This window comes from Pecten maximus, chromosome 16 (genome assembly GCF_902652985.1).
Source record: "Pecten maximus chromosome 16, xPecMax1.1, whole genome shotgun sequence".
Taxonomy (NCBI): domain Eukaryota; kingdom Metazoa; phylum Mollusca; class Bivalvia; order Pectinida; family Pectinidae; genus Pecten; species Pecten maximus.
The window spans coordinates 32693164-32710237 of record NC_047030.1 but is presented as its reverse complement, the minus strand read 5'-3'; the positions used below and the strand labels follow the sequence as shown (position 1 = coordinate 32710237).

Genomic DNA, 17074 nt, shown 5'->3' with positions numbered 1-17074 from the left:
AAACTCCTAATTGGCCCTTAAATCAGATGTTCAGTATTTTAATCGATAGATATATTTTAATTGACATTTATCTAAGTTTTCTCTGGCCTTGGGAATTCAATCAGATGTTCATTATTGTAATGGCCGGATATATACCTGAGCTTTCCCTGCCTATCAATCACATGTTAGATATTATAATATACGGATACCCAAGTTGTCTCTATCCTTTGAATTCTAGGTTCAACAATTTAATGGACGTTCACCTGAGTTTTCTCTGTCCTTTCAATCAGATGTTGAACAATTTAATGGACGGAATCTTTAGTTTTCTCTGGCCTATAAGTCAGATGTTGAACAATTTAATGGACGAAATCCTTAGTTTTCTCTGGCCTTTAAGTCAGATGTTGAACAATTTAATGGACCTAATCTTTAGTTTTCTCTGGCCTTTCAATCAGATGTTGAACAATTTAATGGACGAAATCCTTAGTTTTCTCTGGCCTTTAACTCAGATGTTGAACAATTTAATGGACGGAATCCTTAGTTTTCTCTGGCCTTTCAATCAGATATTCAATAATTTCACAGAGAGATGTCAAAGTTTTCTGTTTTTATTTACAAGAAATCTCTGGAAGAGATTCTGGTTCCAACACATTAGATTATTTGATCTTGTGAAACACATATAGCACAAACTGCTATATGATTAAATGTGATGGATGTTGTTAAAGATTAATGATGTCATCATTTCCTATCTGAGCTAACACCCACATTGAAAGGGAAACTTGAAACTATCAGAGCTTTGTACGAGGTCAGATTTGTTTTATTAGTCATGTTCATCATGATTTGTCGCAAAAAACAATTATGAAATGAAGTTTACGATTTTACCTCATTTTCATACTGTCACATACATTATGCATACCGTATATGACCTAATAAGGGCACAGGGCGCGGGTGATAGACAAAATGTGGCAAAAACTTGTGTTCCAGTGACTTAATTTGCTGAAGAAAATTGAACACATAAGGTAGCAAAACATTTCACATGAATTATTACTTTTGAACACCATTTTGACAATCACTCAAAGATTTTTTTCCTTGGAAAAAAGGTAGGGGCGCCCTAATTAGGTCATATACAGTACATACATAAAGTTAAGCTGTGACATTACAGTCTTACAGATCAGCAGTGAGATTTCATCAGATACTAATTAGATTCTATATTAATGCTATAAAGTGAAGCCTTAAATTTACATTATTTTCTCTGGTATCAATATTTTACCAATAACACTGCAGGTACAGATAACTTCCTTTTTTCAAAAACTAAGAATTTTTTACCAGGTTTTTTTTGTCATTCACTCAAGTGGAATATTGTTTTTGAGTGAGAGGAGAACTTGTGATTGGATTTCATTGCTTATCATTTTTAATTTCCGATAAGAATATTATATTTACACCAGTAATCAATTATTAGCCCCCTACCGGTGAAACCGGGGGGGGGGGGGGGGCTATAGGTTTTTCCTGCGTCTGTCTGTCCGTCCGTCCGTCCGCACGTATGTCCGCCCGGTTAAAGTTTTGGTTAAAGTTTTATAATGGCACACCATTCACTTAATAATGGTATTAGGATGCTGATTCTTTGCATAGATGTTCTTTGGGTGTGTGGCATTACTTTTGTATGGTTAAAACTGAACAAATTATTTTCATTTTTTGAAATTTTTCGTATATTTTGAACTTAACTTTTTACTCTGTACTTTTTACTCTGTACTCTTGAGGTTAAAGTTTTGGTTTAAGTTTTATAATGGCACACTATTCACTTAATAATGGTATAAGGATGCTGATTTTTTGCATAGAGGTTCGGTGGGTGTGTTAGGGGCAGGAAACATTGTTTATTCAACCCAATAAAGTTGAATTTACACATTGTTTGGAGTGAACTTATTTTCATAAAATGATCATGTTTCAGTTTTGGCAACTTTTTTACTCAAATTTGGCTAAAGGTTTAACTTGGGGGCACCGGTAGGGGACATGTATTGGTTTAGCAATACTCACAGAATGCTTGTTCATTTATAATCTCACCTGCCTTAAAGTGATTAGAAATCACCTAGATCAACTTCAAAGTTGCTCTCTAGAAGCAGATGAGTGATACAGGCCGATTGGGCCTCTTGTTTTAAAAAGTTGCAATATTGAACTTGGTTTCTCAGAAAAGGAAAAGAGCTTTATGATAGCTGTATTTATTCATATACATTGTTCAAATCAAATCAAAGGTTATGTAGATATATGTAGATATATTTGGATTACCTGTATATTTCTTTCAAAATTGACTTCTGATTTCGAGTTTGTGATTTTGAACTGATCATGAGAGGATTGAAGAAATGTGTGAAGCCCCCTTTTTAGCTCACCTGATCCGAAGGAACAAGCAGAGGTGAGCTTATGCCATACCGTGGCATCCGCCGTCCGTCCGTCAACAATTGACTTATTTGACTTCTTCTTCATAACCGCTGATCGGAATTTGAAAAAATTTGGTCAGAAGCATCTCTATGGGTAGGGGGACTCAAAATTGTACAATTGACGGGGCTGACCCCCCTGGGGGCTGAGGGGTGGGGCCAAAAGGGGTCAATTTGGCACTATTGATATAAACGACTTCTTTTCTAAAACCAAGCAATGGCTATCGCTCATATTTGCCTGGTAGCATCCCTATGGCGTGGGGATTCAAAATTGTACAAATGGTGGGTCTGACCCTCCAGGGGCCTGAGGGGCGGGGCCAAAATTGGTCAATTTGTTTAAACAACAACTTCTCTGAAACTAAGCAATGGATATTACTCACATTTGTATGGTAGCATGCATGGTTATGGGGTGGGGATTCAAAATTGTACAAATGTTGGGGTTGACACAGGCCGCCAGGGGGCTGAGGGGTGGGGCCAAAAGGGGTCAATTTGGCTAGATTGATTTAAACAACTTATTCTCTGAAACTTAGCAATGGTTTGACTGGTAGCATCCTATTGGGTTCAAAATTGTATAAAGGAAGGAGCTGACCCCCCGGGGGGCAGAGGGCAGGGTCAAAAGGGGTCAATTGGTCTAAACAACTTCTTTTCTGAAACTAAGCAATGGATATCACTCACATTTGTGTGGTAGCATCCCTATGGCGTTGCGCCAAAAGTCAATTTCATTTCATGGATTAATGCACTTTTTGGCATTTTTAGTATTAAAATAAAACCAATATACATGTACCCATATAAAATGCTTATGATATATATTGACAAAGCAATACGAGCGACAAATATACTTAAGTATCATTCTTGTTTCATATCTATACAGGGCCTCTTGTTGTCTTAAGTGGTTATATTATATCGTGTTGATACTTGGGGTTATGTTATGATATGGATACTTAGAGGTCAAGTGTAGGACATTCATTTTATGGTTTTAGTGTGGTCCGTTTGTGTAGGGGTAGACTTACATAAACCTATATATACGCAGTTTTTAAAATATGAAATGTTCTTCCTGTTATATGTCAGACTGATTTCACATTTTAGTTAGGATTTGCTGAAAACATCAGTACATATTACCATGAAGTAAAAGAATTCATTTTTACCTCTGATAATATATGAACAAAATAAAAGGCTATGACCCACAAAATAGGGAAAATATCATCCTCAAATAAAAGGCTTAGTGACCCACAAAATAGGGAAAATATCATCCTCAAATAAAAGGCTTAGTGACCCACAAAATAGGGAAAATATCATCCTCAAATAAAAGGCTATGACCTACAAAATAGAGAAAATATCATCCTCAAATAAAAGGCTATAATCTACAAAATAGGGAAAATATCATCCTCAAATAAAAGGCTATGACCTACAAAATAGGGGAAATATCATCCTCAAATAAAAGGTTATGACCCACAAAATAGGGAAAATATCATCCTCAAATAAAAGGCTATGACCCACAAAATAGGGAAAATATCATCCTCAAATAAAAGCCTATAATCTACAAAATAGGGAAAATATCATCCTCAAATAAAAGGCTATGACCTACAAATTAGAGAAAATATCGTCCTCAAATAAAAGGCTATAATCTACAAAATAGGGAAAATATCATCCTCAAATAAAAGGCTTAGTGACCCACAAAATAGGGAAAATATCATCCTCAAATCAAAGGCTATGACCCACAAAATAGGGAAAATATCATCCTCAAATAAAAGTCTATAATCTACAAAATAGGGAAAATATCATCCTCAAATAAAAGGCTATGACCTACAAATTAGAGAAAATATCATCCTCAAATAAAAGCCTATGACCTACAAAATAGAGAAAATATCATCCTCAAATAAAAGGCTTAGTGACCCACAAAATAGGGAAAATATCATCCTCAAATAAAAGTCTATAATCTACAAAATAGGGAAAATATCATCCTCAAATAAAAGGCTTAGTGACCCACAAAATAGGGAAAATATCATCCTCAAATAAAAGGCTATGACCCACAAAATAGGGAAAATATCGTCCTCAAATAAAAGGTTATGACCTACAAAATAGGGAAAATATCATCCTCAAATAAAAGGCCATAATCTACAAAATAGGGAAAATATCATCCTCAAATAAAAGGCTTAGTGACCCACAAAATAGGGAAAATATCATCCTCAAATAAAAGGCTTAGTGACCCACAAAATAGGGAAAATATCATCCTCAAATAAAAGGCTATGACCTACAAAATAGAGAAAATATCATCCTCAAATAAAAGGCTATGACCCACAAAATAGGGAAAATATCATCCTCAAATAAAAGGCTATGACCTACAAAATAGAGAAAATATCATCCTCAAATAAAAGGCTTAGTGACCCACAAAATAGGGAAAATATCATCCTCAAATAAAAGGCTATGACCCACAAAATAGAGAAAATATCATCCTCAAATAAAAGGTTATGACCCACAAAATAGGGAAAATATCGTCCTCAAATAAAAGGCTATGACCCACAAAATAGGGAAAATATCATCCTCAAATAAAAGGCTATGACCCACAAAATAGGGAAAATATCATCCTCAAATAAAAGGCTATAATCTACAAAATAGGGAAAATATCATCCTCAAATAAAAGGCTATGACCCACAAAATAGGGAAAATATCATCCTCAAATAAAAGGCTTAGTGACCCACAAAATAGGGAAAATATCATCCTCAAATAAAAGGCTATAATCTACAAAATAGGGAAAATATCATCCTCAAATAAAAGGTCATGACCTACAAAATAGAGAAAATATCATCCTCAAATAAAAGGCTATGACCCACAAAATAGGGAAAATATCATCCTCAAATAAAAGGCTATAATCTACAAAATAGGGAAAATATCATCCTCAAATGAAAGGCTTAGTGACCCACAAAATAGGGAAAATATCATCCTCAAATAAAAGGCTTAGTGACCCACAAAATAGGGAAAATATCATCCTCAAATAAAAGGCTATGACCTACAAAATAGGGAAAATATCATCCTCAAATAAAAGGTCATGACCTACAAAATAGGGAAAATATCATCCTCAAATAAAAGGCTATGACCTACAAAATAGGGAAAATATCATCCTCAAATAAAAGGCTATAATCTACAAAATAGTGAAAATATCATCCTCAAATAAAAGGCTATGACCCACAAAATAGGGAAAATATCATCCTCAAATAAAAGGCTTAGTGACCCACAAAATAGGGTAAAATATCATCCTCAAATAAAAGGCTATGACCTACAAAATAGGGAAAATATCATCCTCAAATAAAAGGTCATGACCTACAAAATAGGGAAAATATCATCCTCAAATAAAAGGCTATGACTCACAAAATAGGGAAAATATCATCCTCAAATAAAAGGCTATGACCTACAAAATAGGGAAAATATCATCCTCAAATAAAAGGCTATGACCTACAAAATAGGGAAAATATCATCCTCAAATAAAAGGCTTAGTGACCCACAAAATAGGGAAAATATCATCCTCAAATAAAAGGCTATAATCTACAAAATAGGGAAAATATCGTCCTCAAATAAAAGGTTATGACCTACAAAATAGAGAAAATATCATCCTCAAATAAAAGGTTATGACCTACAAAATAGAGAAAATATCGTCCTCAAATAAAAGGCTATGACCCACAAAATAGTGAAAATATCATCCTCAAATAAAAGGCTATAATCTACAAAATAGTGAAAATATCATCCTCAAATAAAAGGCTATAATCTACAAAATAGTGAAAATATCATCCTCAAATAAAAGGCTATGACCTACAAAATAGTGAAAATATCATCCTCAAATAAAAGGTCATGACCTACAAAATAGGGAAAATATCATCCTCAAATAAAAGGCTATGACCTACAAAATAGGGAAAATATCATCCTCAAATAAAAGGCTATAATCTACAAAATAGTGAAAATATCATCCTCAAATAAAAGGCTATGACCCACAAAATAGGGAAAATATCATCCTCAAATAAAAGGCTTAGTGACCCACAAAATAGGGAAAATATCATCCTCAAATAAAAGGCTATGACCTACAAAATAGGGAAAATATCATCCTCAAATAAAAGGTCATGACCTACAAAATAGGGAAAATATCATCCTCAAATAAAAGGCTATGACTCACAAAATAGGGAAAATATCATCCTCAAATAAAAGGCTATGACCTACAAAATAGGGAAAATATCATCCTCAAATAAAAGGCTATGACCTACAAAATAGGGAAAATATCATCCTCAAATAAAAGGCTTAGTGACCCACAAAATAGGGAAAATATCATCTAATCTACAAAATAGGGAAAATATCGTCCTCAAATAAAAGGTTATGACCTACAAAATAGAGAAAATATCATCCTCAAATAAAAGGTTATGACCTACAAAATAGAGAAAATATCGTCCTCAAATAAAAGGCTATGACCCACAAAATAGTGAAAATATCATCCTCAAATAAAAGGCTATAATCTACAAAATAGTGAAAATATCATCCTCAAATAAAAGGCTATAATCTACAAAATAGTGAAAATATCATCCTCAAATAAAAGGCTATGACCTACAAAATAGTGAAAATATCATCCTCAAATAAAAGGCTATAATCTACAAAATAGGGAAAATATCATCCTCAAATAAAAGGCTATGACCCACAAAATAGGGAAAATATCATCCTCAAATAAAAGGCTATGACCTACAAAATAGTGAAAATATCATCCTCAAATAAAAGGCTATGACCTACAAAATAGGGAAAATATCATCCTCAAATAAAAGGCTATAATGTACAAAATAGGGAAAATATCATCCTCAAATAAAAGGCTTAGTGACCCACAAAATAGGGAAAATATCATCCTCAAATAAAAGGCTATGACCTACAAAATAGTGAAAAATATCATCCTCAAATAAAAGGCTATGACCCAAAAAATAGGGAAAATATCGTCCTCAAATAAAAGGCTATGACCCACAAAATAGGGAAAATATCATCCACAAATAAAAGGCTATAATCTACAAAATAGGGAAAATATCGTCCTCAAATAAAAGGCTATGACCCACAAAATAGGGAAAATATCGTCCTCAAATAAAAGGCTATGACCCACAAAATAGGGAAAATATCATCCACAAGTAAAAGGCTTAGTGACCCACAAAATAGGGAAAATATCGTCCTCAAATAAAAGGCTATGACCCACAAAATAGGGAAAATATCATCCACAAGTAAAAGGCTATAATCTACAAAATAGGGAAAATATCGTCCTCAAATAAAAGGCTATGACCCACAAAATAGGGAAAATATCGTCCTCAAATAAAAGGCTATGACCCACAAAATAGAGAAAATATCATCCTCAAATAAAAGGCTATGACCTACAAAATAGGGAAAATATCGTCCTCAAATAAAAGACTAAGCTATGACCCACAAAATAGGGAAAATATCATCCTCAAATAAAAGGCTATGACCCACAAAATAGGGAAAATATCATCCTCAAATAAATGGCTATGACCTACAATATAGGGAAAATATCATCCTCAAATAAAAGGCTATGACCCACAAAATAGGGAAAATATCATCCTCAAATAAATGGCTATGACCTACAAAATAGGGAAAATATCATCCTCAAATAAAAGGCTATGACCCACAAAATAGGGAAAATATCATCCTCAAATAAAAGGCTATGACCCACAAAATAGGGAAAATATCATCCTCAAATAAAAGGCCATGACCCACAAAATAGGGAAAATATCGTCCTCAAATAAAAGGCTTAGTGACCCACAAAATAGGGAAAATATCATCCTCAAATAAAAGGCTATGACCTACAAAATAGGGAAAATATCATCATCAAATAAAAGGTTATGACCCACAAAATAGAGAGAATATCATCCTCAAATAAAAGGTTATGACCTACAAAATAGGGAAAATATCATCCTCAAATAAAAGGCTATAATCTACAAAATAGGGAAAATATCGTCCTCAAATAAAAGGCTATGACCCACAAAATAGAGAAAATATCATCCTCAAATAAAAGGCTATGACCTACAAAATAGAGAAAATATCATCCTCAAATAAAAGGCTAAGCTATGACCCACAAAATAGGGAAAATATCGTCCTCAAATAAAAGGCTATGACCTACAAAATAGGGAAAATATCGTCCTCAAATAAAAGGCTATGACCCACAAAATAGGGAAAATATCATCCACAAATAAAAGGTTATGACCCACAAAATAGGGAAAATATCATCCTCAAATAAAAGGTTATGACCCACAAAATAGTGAAAATATCATCCTCAAATAAAAGGCTATGACCTACAAAATAGGGAAAATATCGTCCTCAAATAAAAGGCTATGACCTACAAAATAGGGAAAATATCATCCTCAAATAAAAGGCTATGACCTACAAAATAGGGAAAATATCATCCTCAAATAAAAGGCTATGACCTACAAAATAGAGAAAATATCATCCTCAAATAAAAGGCTTAGTGACCCACAAAATAGGGAAAATATCATCCTCAAATAAAAGGCTTAGTGACCCACAAAATAGGGAAAATATCATCCTCAAATAAAAGGCTATGACCCACAAAATAGTGAAAATATCATCCACAAATAAAAGGCTATGACCCACAAAATAGGGAAAATATCGTCCTCAAATAAAAGGCTATGACCCACAAAATAGGGAAAATATCATCCTCAAATAAAAGGCTATGACCCACAAAATAGGGAAAATATCATCCTCAAATAAAAGGCCATGACCCACAAAATAGGGAAAATATCATCCTCAAATAAAAGGCTATGACCCACAAAATAGGGAAAATATCATCCTCAAATAAAAGGCTATGACCTACAAAATAGGGAAAATATCATCCTCAAATAAAAGGCTAAGCTATGACCCACAAAATAGGGAAAATATCGTCCTCAAATAAAAGGTCATGACCCACAAAATAGGGAAAATATCATCCTCAAATAAAAGGCTATAATCTACAAAATAGGGAAAATATCATCCTCAAATAAAAGGCTTAGTGACCCACAAAATAGGGAAAATATCGTCCTCAAATAAAAGGCTATGACCTACAAAATAGGGAAAATATCATCCTCAAATAAAAGGCTATGACCCACAAAATAGGGAAAATATCATCCTCAAATAAAAGGCTATAATCTACAAAATAGGGAAAATATCATCCTCAAATAAAAGGCTATGACCCACAAAATAGAGAAAATATCATCCTCAAATAAAAGGCTTAGTGACCTACAAAATAGGGAAAATATCGTCCTCAAATAAAAGGCCATGACCTACAAAATAGGGAAAATATCATCCTCAAATAAAAGGTTATGACCCACAAAATAGGGAAAATATCGTCCTCAAATAAAAGGCTATAATCTACAAAATAGGGAAAATATCATCCTCAAATAAAAGGCTTAGTGACCCACAAAATAGGGAAAATATCATCCTCAAATAAAAGGCTATAATCTACAAAATAGTGAAAATATCATCCTCAAATAAAAGGCTATGACCCACAAAATAGGGAAAATATCATCCTCAAATAAAAGGCTATGACCTACAAAATAGGGAAAATATCATCCTCAAATAAAAGGCTATAATCTACAAAATAGGGAAAATATCATCCTCAAATAAAAGGTTATAATCTACAAAATAGGGAAAATATCATCCTCAAATAAAAGGCTATGACCTACAAAATAGGGAAAATATCATCCTCAAATAAAAGGCTATAATCTACAAAATAGGGAAAATATCATCCTCAAATAAAAGGTTATAATCTACAAAATAGGGAAAATATCATCCTCAAATAAAAGGCTATGACCTACAAAATAGGGAAAATATCATCCTCAAATAAAAGGCTATGACCTACAAAATAGGGAAAATATCATCCTCAAATAAAAGGTCATGACCTACAAAATAGGGAAAATATCATCCTCAAATAAAAGGCTATGACCTACAAAATAGGGAAAATATCATCCTCAAATAAAAGGTTATAATCTACAAAATAGGGAAAATATCATCCTCAAATAAAAGGCTATGACCTACAAAATAGGGAAAATATCATCCTCAAATAAAAGTCTATGACCTACAAAATAGGGAAAATATCATCCTCAAATAAAAGGCTAAGCTATGACCTACAAAATAGAGAAAATATCGTCCTCAAATAAAAGTCTATGACCTACAAAATAGGGAAAATATCATCCTCAAATAAAAGGCTATGACCTACAAAATAGGGAAAATATCATCCTCAAATAAAAGGCTATAATCTACAAAATAGGGAAAATATCATCCTCAAATAAAAGGCTAAGCTATGACCTACAAAATAGAGAAAATATCGTCCTCAAATAAAAGGCTATGACCTACAAAATAGGGAAAATATCATCCTCAAATAAAAGGCTATGACCTACAAAATAGGGAAAATATCATCCTCAAATAAAAGGCTATGACCCACAAAATAGAGAAAATATCATCCTCAAATAAAAGGCTATAATCTACAAAATAGGGAAAATATCATCCTCAAATAAAAGGCTATGACCTACAAAATAGGGAAAATATCATCCTCAAATAAAAGGCTATGACCTACAAAATAGGGAAAATATCATCCTCAAATAAAAGGCTATGACCTACAAAATAGGGAAAATATCATCCTCAAATAAAAGGCTATGACCTACAAAATAGGGAAAATATCATCCTCAAATAAAAGGCTTAGTGACCTACAAAATAGGGAAAATATCGTCCTCAAATAAAAGGCTATGACCCACAAAATAGAGAAAATATCGTCCTCAAATAAAAGGCTATGACCTACAAAATAGGGAAAATATCATCCTCAAATAAAAGGTTATGACCCACAAAATAGGGAAAATATCATCCTCAAATAAAAGGCTATGACCCACAAAATAGGGAAAATATCATCCTCAAATAAAAGGCTATGACCTACAAAATAGGGAAAATATCATCCTCAAATAAAAGGCTATGACCCACAAAATAGAGAAAATATCGTCCTCAAATAAAAGGCTATGACCCACAAAATAGAGAAAATATCGTCCTCAAATAAAAGTCTATGACCTACAAAATAGGGAAAATATCATCCTCAAATAAAAGGCTAAGCTATGACCTACAAAATAGGGGAAATATCATCCTCAAATAAAAGGCTATGACCTACAAAATAGGGAAAATATCATCCTCAAATAAAAGGTTATGACCCACAAAATAGGGAAAATATCATCCTCAAATAAAAGGCTATGACCTACAAAATAGGGAAAATATCATCCTCAAATAAAAGGCTTAGTGACCCACAAAATAGGGAAAATATCGTCCTCAAATAAAAGGCTATGACCTACAAAATAGGGAAAATATCGTCCTCAAATAAAAGGCTATGACCCACAAAATAGAGAAAATATCGTCCTCAAATAAAAGTCTATGACCTACAAAATAGGGAAAATATCATCCTCAAATAAAAGGCTAAGCTATGACCTACAAAATAGGGAAAATATCATCCTCAAATAAAAGGCTATGACCTACAAAATAGGGAAAATATCATCCTCAAATAAAAGGCTATGACCTACAAAATAGGGAAAATATCATCCTCAAATAAAAGGCTAAGCTATGACCTATAAAATAGGGAAAATATCATCCTCAAATAAAAGGCTATGACCTACAAAATAGGGAAAATATCATCCTCAAATAAAAGGCTTAGTGACCCACAAAATAGAGAAAATATCATCCTCAAATAAAAGGCTTAGTGACCCACAAAATAGAGAAAATATCATCCTCAAATAAAAGGCTACACATGCAGTATAATCATTAAATCAGTTTTGATGAATTTAATTTTTGCTTTTTAGTGGTAGCTGTGTAAATGCTGATTTTATAATTGCTAATGCGAACATATGACATCCAAATACTTTTCCTTATTTCAATGAAGAGTTAAAAAGTCCGAAAAAAAGTGTTTAAAAATCTACATGAATCACATTACATTATTTTTATGAAACCACTTGACTCATTAAACAACATTTTCTTGCAGACGTAATAAAGAAGTGACACACATAAAAATCCAGAACAATGGAGAATTCTATGACCTTTACGGAGGTGAGAAGTTTGCCACCTTGGCCGAATTGGTGCAGTATTACATGGAAAACCAAGGTCAACTCAAAGAACGCAATGGAGTCGTCATAGAACTCAAGTATCCCCTGAACTCGGAGGACCCGACTACTGAAAGGTGAAGTCTACTGGCACTCCAACCAATGTGCAGTTAATTATCACAAAAGGGGCCATGATGGTCAAGTTATTCAGGTGTTCCGATCACACTTTATCACTAGTCCTCCACGTCTGGGTTTCAAGTTCGAAACCCACATGGGGAAGTTGCCTGGTACTGACAAGGCCAGTGGGTTTTCTCTGGGTACTCCGGCTTTTCACCACCTCCAAAATCTGGCATATCCTTAAATGACCCTGGTTAGCGCTGTTAATAGGATGTTAAACAAAACAGCAAAAAAAAAAAAAAAATCATTCTCACACCATGGTCAGTTCTAAAGTTTTAATATACCGAAGGGACCACAAAACAATAGCTCAGTCAATCAGAGTGCCATATAAGCTGGTATAAGCTGTCGTTGTTGTGTCCTTGGGCAAGAGACTTTATTTTCTCTAATTATATATATATATAATGACAATGGGATGTTTGTTTTTATACAGATGGTTCCACGGTCACCTCTCTGGGAAGGAAGCCGAGAAGGTCCTACTGGAGAAGGGGAAGAACAACAGCTACCTTGTTAGAGAGAGTCAGAGTAAACCTGGCGACTTTGTCCTCTCTGTACGGTGTGATGAACGTATAACACACGTCATGATTTGCTTCCATGAAGAGGTAGGTCAAGGTCATTTGCGCTACAGGTACATCCTGATCATATTGCTATATATGCTGATTTTTTATCTCCCGGAGACAAAGTCCAGGGAAGCTATAGCTTTAGGCGTTTGCGTTGGCATTGACGTTGTTGACCTGCTGACCTTGACTGTGACCCTTGACCTACTGTTTCAAGATTTTAACCTTGACCACCAAATGTTAACTGCATGAAATAGGGCTTGACATGTGTTTCTTGTGACAAAGCCTTTCCATTGGTACTACATTTGCTGATTTTACCATGACCTTCCACTCTGCGAGTTAAGTTGTCTTCCGACAACTCTTGTTGTATTGTCCCCTAAAATTTGATGCTGAAGGAACACTGACTATAGTCATGAGATGTAACCTAGAAATAGGCGGAGTTATGTAGCTATAGATAGTAAATAGATAATTCACTTTTGTGGACAGAATCCCAACTATTGTCGGTGAGACTAAGCCTAGCAACAGGCAGAGTCATGTGGATGGTAAATAGATAATCCACTTAAAAGTTTAGTCACAGAACACCGTCTTTAGTCTGAGACTAAGACTAGCAACAGGTGGACTCATGTAGGCAGTAAATACGTAACTAATTATAGCAGACTAATAAAGTGAGTGAAACAAAGCCTAGCGATACTAAAATAATGGAGGTGGAATTGAGAGAGAGATGTGTGCTTTTGCTTATATTGAGAATCTGCAATTTTGTATTGACAGGATACGACGTATGATGTTGGCGGTGGGGAGAAATTCCGAAGCTTGTCAGACTTGGTGGAACATTACAGAAAAAATCCAATGGTGGAAAAATCAGGCACAGTTGTATACCTAAAACTGGTGAGTCTGGTCTGATGGGTTAATTTTTTGTTTAACTAAAAAAAAAAAAAATTAGATTAAATCCTGCATATGTACATATTTAAATGGAAGCATTGCTCTTAAGTATGACTGCTAATTACATTTTCTATACTATTATATTAATGATAATTATTTGTGGGCACATTTATTATTTAGTTAGAAATGTGCTAAAATATGTAATGGTGTTTAAATTTGAGTACATCATAAAATGGTATGTTTATTGTACCTGGAATTTGATTGGGACGCTGTCTACATTGTGGGTTGATTCTGATCATGTGTTTGGGAGATTTAGATCAACAGGAAATAGTGGGTTGGTATTGATCATGTGTATGAGAGATTTAGATCAACAGGAACTGGTGGGTTGATTCTGATCATGTGTATGGGAGATTTAGATCAACAGAAACTGGGGGTTGATTCTGATCATGTATGTGAGAGATTTAGATCAACAGGATCTGGTGGGTTGATTCTGATCTTGTGTTTAGGAGATTTAGATCAACAGGAACTGGTGGGTTGATTCTAATCATGTTTATGGGAGATTTAGATCAATAGGAAATAGTGGGTTGATTCTGATCGTGTGTATGGGAGATTTTGATCAACAGGAACTGGTGGGCTGATTCTGATCATGTGTATGGGAGATTTAGATTAACAGGATCTGGTGGGTTGATTCTAATCATGTTTATGGGAGATTTAGATCAATAGGAAATAGTGGGTTTATTCTGATCGTGTGTATGGGAGATTTTGATCAACAGGAACTGGTGGGTTGATTCTGATCATGTGTATGGGAGATTTAGATTAACAGGATCTGGTGGGTTGATTCTGATCATGTTTATGGGAGATTTAGATCAACAGGAACTGGTGGGTTGATTCTGATCATGTGTGTGGGAGATTTAGATCAACAGAAACTGGTGGGTTGATTCTGATAATGTGTATGGGAGATTTAGATCAACAGGAACTGGTAGATTGATTCTGATCGTGTGTGTGGGAGATTTAGATCAACAGGAACTGGTGGGTTGATTCTGATCGTGTGTGTGGGAGATTTAGATCAACAGGAACTGGTAGATTGATTCTGATCATGTGTATGGGAGATTTAGATCAACAGAAACTGGTGGGTTGATTCTGACATGTGTGTGGGAGATTTAGATCAACAGGAACTGGTGGGTTGATTCTGATCATGTGTGGGATATTTAGATCGACAGGAACTGGTGGGTTGATTCTGATTGTGTGTATGGGAGATTTTGATCAACAGGAACTGGTGGGTTGATTCTGATCGTGTGTGTGGGAGATTTTGATCAACATGAACTGGTGGGTTGATTCTGATCATGTGTATGGGAGATTTTGATCAACAGGAACTGGTGGGTTGATTCTGATCATGTGTATGGGAGATTTAGATCAACATGAACTGGTGGGTTGATTCTGATCATGTGTATGGGAGATTTAGATCAACAGGAACTGGTGGGTTGATTCTAATCATGTGTATGGGAGATTTAGATCAACAAAAACTGGTGGGTTGATTCTGATCATGTTTATGGGAGATTTAAATCAACAGGAACTGTTGGGTTGATTCTGATTGTGTGTATGAGAGATTTAGATCAACAGGAACTGGTAGATTGATTCTGATCGTGTGTGTGGGAGATTTAGATCAACAGAAACTGGTGGGTTGATTCTGATCGTGTGTATTGGATATTTAGATCAACATGAACTGATGGGTTGATTCTGATCATGTGTATGGGAGATTTAGATCAACATGAACTGGTGGGTTGATTCTAATCATGTGTATGGGAGATTTAGATCAACAAAAACTGGTGGGTTGATTCTGATCATGTTTATGGGAGATTTAGATCAACAAAAACTGGTGGGTTGATTCTGATCATGTGTATGGGAGATTTAGATCAACAAAAACTGGTGGGTTGATTCTGATCATGTTTATGGGAGATTTAAATCAACAGGAACTGTTGGGTTGATTCTGATCGTGTGTGTGGGAGATTTAGATCAACAGGAAGTGGTGGGTTGATTCTGATCATGTGTATGAGAGATTTAGATCAACAGGAACTGGTGTGTTGATTCTGATCGTGTGTATGAGAGATTTAGATCAACGGAAGTGGTGGGTTGATTCTGATCGTGTGTGTGGGAGATTTAGATCAACAGGAACTGGTGGGTTGATTCTGATCGTGTGTGTGGGAGATTTAGATCAACAGGAACTGGTGGGTTGATTCTGATCATGTGTGGGATATTTAGATCGACAGGAACTGGTGGGTTGATTCTGATTGTGTGTATGGGAGATTTTGATCAACAGGAACTGGTGGGTTGATTCTGATCGTGTGTGTGGGAGATTTTGATCAACATGAACTGGTGGGTTGATTCTGATCATGTGTATGGGAGATTTTGATCAACAGGAACTGGTGGGTTGATTCTGATCATGTGTATGGGAGATTTAGATCAACATGAACTGGTGGGTTGATTCTGATCATGTGTATGGGAGATTTAGATCAACAGGAACTGGTGGGTTGATTCTAATCATGTGTATGGGAGATTTAGATCAACAAAAACTGGTGGGTTGATTCTGATCATGTTTATGGGAGATTTTGATCAACAGGAACTGTTGGGTTGATTCTGATTGTGTGTATGGGAGATTAAGATCAACAGAACCTGGTGGGTTGATTCTGAGTATGTGTGTCGGAGATCGAGATCAACAGGAACTGGTGGGTTGATTCTGATCAAGTATATGGGAGATTTAGATCAACGTTCATTCTTATTATGTGTATGGGAGATTTAGATCAACAGGAACTGGTGGGTTGATTCTGATCAAGTATATGGGAGATTTAGATCAACGTTCATTCTTATCATGTGTTTGAGAGATTTAGATCAACAGGAAATGGTGGGTTGATTCTGATTGTGTGTGTGGGAGATTTTGATCAACAGGAACTGGTGGGTTGATTCTGATCAAGTATATGGGAGA

General features: G+C 34.9%; 1 protein-coding gene across 6 annotated transcripts in view; it reads left to right on the top strand.

Moving 5' to 3' along the window:
• Positions 1–17074, top strand: part of LOC117345286 (tyrosine-protein phosphatase non-receptor type 11-like) — a 58272-nt gene that overhangs the window by 23586 nt on the left and 17612 nt on the right. For all 6 annotated transcript variants that reach the window (XM_033908341.1, XM_033908342.1, XM_033908345.1 and 3 more), the window contains 3 exons: positions 12427–12621; positions 13092–13260; positions 13984–14100. In XM_033908341.1, coding sequence (XP_033764232.1) covers positions 12427–12621; positions 13092–13260; positions 13984–14100 — 481 coding nt within the window. The remainder of the gene's footprint in view (positions 1–12426; positions 12622–13091; positions 13261–13983; positions 14101–17074) is intronic.